Source organism: Dromaius novaehollandiae, chromosome 1, assembly GCF_036370855.1.
Source record: "Dromaius novaehollandiae isolate bDroNov1 chromosome 1, bDroNov1.hap1, whole genome shotgun sequence".
Lineage (NCBI taxonomy): Eukaryota > Metazoa > Chordata > Aves > Casuariiformes > Dromaiidae > Dromaius > Dromaius novaehollandiae.
In genome coordinates, this window is record NC_088098.1 from 87,575,228 (window position 1) to 87,583,377 (window position 8,150).

At 50.7% G+C, this 8,150-nt stretch overlaps 1 protein-coding gene across 1 annotated transcript; it reads right to left on the reverse strand.

Moving 5' to 3' along the window:
• Positions 1-4,163: 4,163 nt before the first annotated feature.
• On the reverse strand, positions 4,164-7,414 carry TPI1 (triosephosphate isomerase 1). Its single transcript, XM_026113334.2, has 7 exons — positions 7,212-7,414; positions 5,975-6,098; positions 5,807-5,891; positions 5,542-5,674; positions 5,250-5,335; positions 5,020-5,107; positions 4,164-4,748 (listed from the first exon to the last, which is right to left on the reverse strand). Exons 1-7 carry the CDS (start codon positions 7,321-7,323, stop codon positions 4,630-4,632), a joined length of 747 nt encoding a protein of 248 aa, XP_025969119.1. The 5' UTR covers positions 7,324-7,414; the 3' UTR covers positions 4,164-4,629.
• Positions 7,415-8,150: the final 736 nt, after the last annotated feature.

The window sequence follows — 8,150 nt, forward strand, 5'->3', positions numbered from 1 at the left end:
TTAATACGTACCAGAATGACCTCTACATTTTCTGCAGCAACATGCACATTTCTGATTTGTATTTTACTGGTGATCCAAGCTGCTTGCAGTTTCTTTTTTCATCATCCTGCAGGCAATATTCCTCCAAGTTGATTGTTGGCTTTAACTTGCTGCTCTAACTGCAATGGCTTGTCATTTTGAGTATTAAATTCCATTAGTAAAGTTCAGAGGATGTCTCTCCTTCATCAGCATCATTTTGTCGTCTTATCCTACTTTCCTTAGTCTTCCCAGGCTGTCCCAGCTTGTTAACATCCACAAGTGTTATGAGCATATTCAGAGAATCGTAGGATAATTTAGGATGTCCCACCTGCTCAGAATGGGGCCAAATTCAAAATTAGATCAGGATGGTGGTCATTCAAGTTTTGAATATCTCTAACGTTGATTAGAATTAGACTTAGGTTCTATGTGTAACCTCACATGAAACGATCCTCCAGATGGCAGGAAGCAGCTTTGGAGCATCATTTCCTAACCTGTTATGTATCTTCTCCATGCAGACAAACCGCTGAGCTTGAAAGCTCAAGAGAGCTGGACATGAGGCCTAGCGGGCTTTGACAGCAGGGCTGTGCCCTGGAATCACTGTGAGGCACCCTCACAGCTCCATGTTTACAAGTTGTGAAATGCTCATGACAAGTCTAAGCTCTGCTCAGAGTTGATGACCGCCAGCATTTTTGTGCCTGATACCAAAGTACAAGGCTCTGGTTCCTTTCCCTCTGGTGCACTTTGCTCTTTTGCAGCCCTGAGGTAATGCCTCTGTTAGATAAGCTCCACACTGCCGTACTGCCTCTCTGCATCCACTGATCCAAACGGAGCGCAATGCACTACTGTCAGGCATTGAGTCCCATGCTTTTGTAGCTCATGCATCAGCTGTCATTCTGACCACAAAATTCTCCTGTGCTCAGGGCCACGTCAACAGCTTGTTAACAGTGTTTGCCATGGTCTTTTTTCCTCTTCCTTCCACTATCACTGGTTGACTCCCCAACTATGATTTCTTCCCCTGTGCTCCGCTGACCCCATCTGAATTCACTCCCAAGTCATTAACCTGCACATCATGTGTTTCTTCCATCATATCAACATAAAAAAAAATGCAGAAAGCATTCTAGCTGTTCTCTTGCCTATGTTTTCTAATGCTTTAAAGAGCCCTTCAGAGACTCCTCAGAACTGGTGCTGAAAGAAAAGTGATCACATGCTTTTCTTTCCATTCCTGTCTCTTTCCTTTATGCTGAAGAATGGACAGAAAGAAGATATATGTGCCTGCATGCACATGTGTTTTATATGATCTTACAACACGAACATATGGCTATTGTTGTCTTGTTTCCAGATGACCAAAGAACTTAGTGGGAACAAGACAAATTCTGCATGACAACCCAGATCATTAAAAGAGATGATTTTTATCTGTGATGCATAAAAAAAATCCCAAATCTGACTATACTGATCATTAAGGAGGTAACCTGTTTAAGATTCAATCACTGCAAATCTCCAGTGGCAATCTGACAGCATTTCCACTGCACAGAGCTGTGGTCCTGCCAGAAAACATTTGGCAAAAACAGGAAAACCAAGACATGGCATTCCTGCTGATGCAGAAGTTACTTTGCTTGAGTTATTCCTCATTAAATAAACCCTTTCATGCTTCTGTATTCTCCTTAAAGTGGCAAAATCAAGGTTCAGCTTCCCTCTGTTTTTCCTATGTGGGTCACTTTTCTGAACTCTTGCCTAGCTCTTTAGGCAGGGCAGCGCAGGAGTAGGAGCTGAGAGTGGAGTTGCAGCCTGAGACTAAGCCCTGTGTCTGACCCTTCCTACCCACTCCTGGCAGCCTTAAACACAGTCCATGCCCTACTGTGTCACCACTGCTCTACTCTTGTGATCCCAGTGCTGTGAGGAACTGAGAAAAAGAAACTCTTACTCCCTTTGTACAAGCCACAGAGTTTTCAGGATCTTTCTTTTGCTTTTGCAATGTCCTCTTCTCCACATCCAGGCACCTAGAGCAAATAGCTGTCATCCCCACCGTGCAGTCAGGCTCTTTTCTTTCTCACGTTTTTGCATGTCTTTCCCTGTTTGGTCAGCTTTCTTCCATTATGAGACAGTCCCAGAAATTACACTCATATAACTAGGGATCACAACCAGTACTGAATAATACTGTGTTTTGTAACAAGTGTTACCCCACAGTGTCACATGACAGTTTGACTCATGGCCAGTTTTTAACATCTTTTTTGCCTGGGCTTGCATAGCTAGCAAGAACATCCCTTTCTTTCCATGCTGTACAGCACTGACACAAGGCAGTACATTGCCTTCTTCCCCTAGGCACTCTTGCAGTGGATGTGATGAGATCGTTTGTTGCGTGGTTGCCCCACAAAAGTTGTGCCTGTTGTTCCTGACTGACATGCTACAAAAGCAAAACCTTTCCCAGAGAGCAAAACAAGGGAAAGGGCCAACTTGGTGGGTCGGTGGCTGGCTTCGCCAGTGTACCAGAATGATGCCGAAGGCTCGTGAAATCTCTTGCCACCGAGTATTCACCTAAAAAGCGGGGAGGCCCCGTGTGCTAGGCCCGCTGCTCAGGGCAGCCCGCAAAGGGCCCGAAGCTCCGCGGGGCTGCAGGCGCAGAGCTCGGCGCGGGTCGGCCGACAGGGAGCGCTCCAGGACCGCCAGCCACCTTCCAGCCGGCCGCCGCGCCGCAGCAGCACGCCCCGGTTCCCATGGGGAAGGAAACGAGGGAGCAAAGCAGCAAAATAGGAAAAAAGATGGGGGTTCTCTGCATCTGAACAGGTGGGTTTTCTCATTCGCTTTGCTGAGGGCATAGGCCTTAGCCTTCAAATGGAACAGGAGGCCTATCTGCCAGGAGACCTCCTCAGACTGAGTGCAGAGCACTTAGCCAGCTCCCAGTCGATCTCTTGAGGAGCTGAGACCTCTTCTCTCTTGCCTCCCTACCCAGCTGGAAGAGATGAATTAATTTATCAGCACTTCTAGATCCAACACGACAGCATAAGTTGCTTCTGGTAACCACTGAACTCTTGTACTCATCTTCTCAGCTGCCCCATTTTCACTTTTGGCTCTGAGCCCCCAGACAGGTAGCTGTATTAGCTGTCAATGCCAGAAGGGGTAAAAGAGTTAAGTCCTTACAGCTGCCATGAAGTAGAGCCAGGTGAGACATCAATGGCTACTTTAAGAGAGCAGCACATTAGGAATCAGACTGGTGCTTTGAGTGAGAACTCACAGCATAGCATATTTCTTCAGATTTCCTCCTTTGTCCCTCACCTGCCTTTCACCACTTGGGTGATACTGGCAACACAATACACTCTGACAGCTGCAGCATCAGGGGAAGAACATGCCAGAAGGACTATAAAAGGAAGTACTACAGAGTGAAAGCATGAATTGAGACTCTCTCAGATGTGCAGTAAGAAACTGGAGTCCCTCCTTTGCACAGTCTGCTTGCTCTGTCCCAGCCTGCTTGCTCTGTCCTATACCAGAGCACTGCCCCTGGCTCCCAAGGACCTACTGCCTTAGGGCCAAGCTCCTCCCTGTGCAGCTCTTGCCTTTTCTTCATCCCTAGGACTGCCTCCAGTCTGTCAGCTGGTACAGTGACTAGGAAATAAGATCTAGTCTTGCTTTCCCACCCATCAACACATGGCTGTGAACAGGCAGAGAGCACAGCCTCAGCACATGGCCTAGAAACTTTTTCCTCTGTGGAAAGTGAGCTGCTCTGCTCCACATTTAGTGGACAGCAAAGTCAATTGTCAGTTCTCACAGGTAAAGAGACTAGGGACCAGCATATTATCATGCCTACCTGGAAAGATCAGCTTGCTAATAGTTGAAGAACTAGGTGCTCCAGCAATCCAAACATCCCAATCCCCCCAAATCCAAACCATTCCAGCCAACACTACTGCAGCAGCAATTATCAGCCCAGGGCCCAAAGATAAGCTGCAACAGGAGAGAAGATGCTTGGGGGATGCCAGACAACCTGTGATGGCAAGATGCACATTGTACCTATGCAAAAACTGTTAGGGGAACAGGAGGAGAGCTGAGCAGCATACCACTCTCCCTGCAGCCAACTATACCAAGAAGAGGGAGATACTCTAGTTCTGTCATACATTTCTTGTCCCAGCCCCTCCTGAGGAAAAGATGACACATCATTCTTTTGTTTATTCCATTTATTATTCAGTATGGGACACAGCAGAGGTAAGATGCCTCACAAGGGTCTAAGCTGACAGGTTCCTAACTGATGGGCCTGAAGGATGCAAGAGACTGTGGTTCCTTTCTTCCCTCCCCCTGTGCTAGTGGCCTTCTCTCCCTGCAGCACTGCAGAGAAAGGTGGAGGCAATAGCCAGCTTGACTGTGAGCTCTAATAGCTCAACAGGATCAATGGGCATCTGAGGATTTTGCCAATTCAGGCTGGAGACTGTCAAGACTCTGCAGAAACAGGCTCCCACCAACAGGGCTCCAATATGGTAAAGGGGTTAGCAGCACAGCTAGAACAATGACCGTGGAGGGGAAAAGCCTCAGAGGAGGCCTCTGTACTGACAGATGTGCAATGTAAGGTTCCTTGTTGCTTCTGTTTCTTGCTCCTAATCACAAGGGACTCTGTGACTCCAGGCTGCTTCAGTGTTTTGCATTAATAATATCCACAAACTCTGGCTTGAGAGAAGCTCCTCCAACAAGGAAGCCATCCACATCATGCTGAGAGGCCAGCTCCTTACAGTTGCTGCCAGTGACTGAACCTAAGGAGGAAACAATATTTTAAGGCCAGTCCTAGATAAAATGAGGACAGGACAGAGGTAAAACTGGCAAGATACTAGCCACCTCTTACTCTGCAGATGGCGAGACTGATGCCACTGTCTCCCACTCACCCCAACAAGCTAGTAAGTGATTCTGCATGCTCTGCCAATCTCAAGTTTCCTCATCAGCAGAGCAGATAGCATGCTGTACAATTGTTGTAACAAGCAGAGAAACACAGTACTTCCTGCACTGGAAAGGGGCAGACTCATTTACCTCCATAAATAATCCTAGTTGACTGAGCAACAGCATCAGACACGTGGCTTTTGAGCCATCCCCTCAGCTTCTCGTGAACTTCCTGAGCCTGTGATGGAACAAAAAGTCTGAGGGCTGAGCCATTCTCTGTCCACTACCCTTCCAGGGAAAGAGAACTGCCTTGTTCCATCTTCAAGGAGATGGATCTCTTTAGTGGGAGGGGCCAGTTGGCCACCTACTCAGCATCATACCTGTTGAGGAGTTGCAGTTTTACCAGTACCAATAGCCCATACTGGCTCATAGGCAAGAACCACTTTACTCCAGTCCTTCACGTTGTCTGGAGAAGAGAGGAGAAATTTAAGGTGAGCACAGTGCCCCATGCCAAAAAAGGCAGAGCTTTCTGAAACATGCAGGACTGCTACTAACATGGTCATTACCAGTACTGCAAGTGTTCACACACATCTGTAGCGTTCCAGAAAGGCCAGGAACAGATACAATGCCCATTTCCCAAATGGCCAAAAAGCATCTGTTTTCTTCCCTTACCAGCAATAGCTTTGGTCTGTTCAAAAACCACCTTCTCTGTTATGCCAGCTTCTCTCTCATCCAGCTTCTCTCCAATGCAAGCAATGACACCAAGGCCTTCAGCTAGAGCATGAGCCACCTTCTGTCCAATCAACTGGGAATGGAAAGAGAAACAAGATGAGTGACAGTCCAGCCCACTCCTACACTCATCTTTCCCAGCCCCTGCTCACCCCTCCAGCCTACAAAGGAATATCTGAGCTATCATGACTATCTCAGGGTTACTCACCTCATCAGACTCTCCAAAAACATGCCTCCGTTCAGAATGGCCCAGAATCACCCATGCAGCTCCAATATCTTTGATCATTGCTGGGCTGGCAAGAAAGGAAATAATGGTATTGGCTTACACCTCCAGGGGAAATTCACTTCCTAGAAGCATCCTGGCTTTTGAGCTTACCTAATCTCTCCTGTAAAAGCTCCCTTTGGTACCTTATAACAGTTTTGTGCTGCAACCCCAATCTTTGCATCAAGCTTCTGACGGGCAAAGTCAAGGTAGATAGAAGGGGCTCCACAAACCACCTCTGAAAAGCAGAGAAAAAGAGTTATCCTTGAGAAGGCATATGGGCAGGAACTGTACCCAGCCACTGACCCTGAAGCCCAGCACTGAGTGCTTCTCTCTCCTCTCTCCTTCTCCACTCCTTCTCTCCTCTGCTCCTGGGAAGATTTAGCCTGCCTGCCCTTACTGACATTTTGTGGACCCTCTACAGCAGCAGGTCCCTTGGAAACAGCCCAGCTGAGAAACTGGACAAGAATTCTGCCCTGTTGCTGAGGCTTCATTGAACTGGGTGAGAAAAGGGCAGCATCAGGTTACATCTGGGATTATATCTGGGTCTAGCAGCAAGTAACTATCTTGTAGACTCCCAGGCTAACATAGCTCTAGAGTGACCTCGGTTGAAATATTGTACTCTGCACTCCTTGATCCCATGCATCAGATGAGTTCAGGAGCATAAGGGGGTGGAGGTGGACATTAGAGAAGACCTGGAGAAATGCTAAGGGGCAGGGGTAAGGCCAAGAAAGAGGAGCAGAGTCTTAGGGAGATAAGTGGTCAGAGGCCTAACGCCACCTAGCTTGGCAGAGCCACCGCAACACCATGCACACGGACATGAGAGACTTGCAAGCACTACTTGACAGCAGGCACCAACAAGGAAGTTCCTCAGAAGAAGCCTGAGATAGCACTAAAGAGGCCTCCTTCCACAGGGCAGGCAGCAGGAGGCCCCGTTCCCAGTAGCCAGGGCCCCGAACAGCACTGGGGGCAGGCAATGAGCGACGGGCTCCTCCCAGAGGCCGCAGCACCCCGATGCGGGGCTGCGCAGCCCAGCCGGGGCCCCGGCGCCGCCGCGCGGGTCAGCCTGCGGCGTGTGTCCGCCGCTCGGCCGGGCCACGCGGGGCAGCAGCCGCGGGGCAGGCACCGGGGCACATCCGGCACCGGAGAGCAGCGCTGCCCTTTAGCGGCTCAGGATCCGGTTTCGCGGGTATTTTTGGCCCCACCACGAGGTTATATATAGGCCCCATCCCCTCGCCGCCCTTTGACATTTCCCGGGCCCCGCCACCGGATCCCACCGTTGCGAGGCGCCCGTCGGCCCGGGCGTGCCACCGCCCCGCGGTACGTGCGCGACGTGCGGCCGAGCCCTCACCGGTGTCGGCGGAGAGCTTGGCGCCGTTCAGCGTGTGAATGAGCTCGCCCAGGCTCTTCTTATCGCCGTTCATCTTCCAGTTGCCTCCGACGAAGAACTTCCTGGGCGCCATGGCGGCAGCGGGCCGGTACCAAAGGAGACGCGAAGGTCAGCAGCAGCACACAGGCCCCCACGGCGCCCGCTTTTATAGGCCGGCAGCGCGGTCGGCCCCGGCCCCGCCCCCTCCCCCGCCCGCCCGGGCCCCGCCCCCCGCCCGCCCGGGCATGGCGCCGCAGTGCGCGCGCGGCTCGCGCCGGGGGCTCGCACCGCCCCCGTCCGCAGGGCGCGCTCCCGCCGCCGGGGCGCGGGCAGGACAGTGCCCGCCCCCGCGCTAGCAGCGCGGCGGCGGGCCCTGCTGCCGGTACCCTGGGTCCGGAACAAACCTCCCCCTTCTCGGCCCCTAGCTCAGCGATGTACAGAGACTGGAAGCCCTGCTCCACCACGAAAGATAAAAGGCCTCTGTCCCTGCTCAGTGGGGCATGTAGTGAGACAGCACAGACACCATGAAAGGGATTGAGACATGCAGGATGGCACTGTAAGGGAAGAGACATACCAGAACACACATGGGATATGACCATGCTGATCGCTAAAACATGTAAGGGCCCTGCTACTTTTCTAACGTCACAGCTACAGACCTTAGCACTTTTCATTTCTAAAAGGAGGTATGAATCAGTCACTTTCCTACAGTATTTTGACACTTGAGCAAAAATGCATTAGGCCTACCACCAGTAGAACGGAGGGAACCAGGACAGAAGGTGACTCCCAACACTATGTCCCCCATGGTCAGCAGCTCTTTGATTGCTTTAGTCCTCACTACAGCACTCAAAAGCAGACATAGCAGGGATGGAAGGGGGAAGAGGAGACAGAGCCACTGCTATAGCAACATTAGTGGGCAATCAG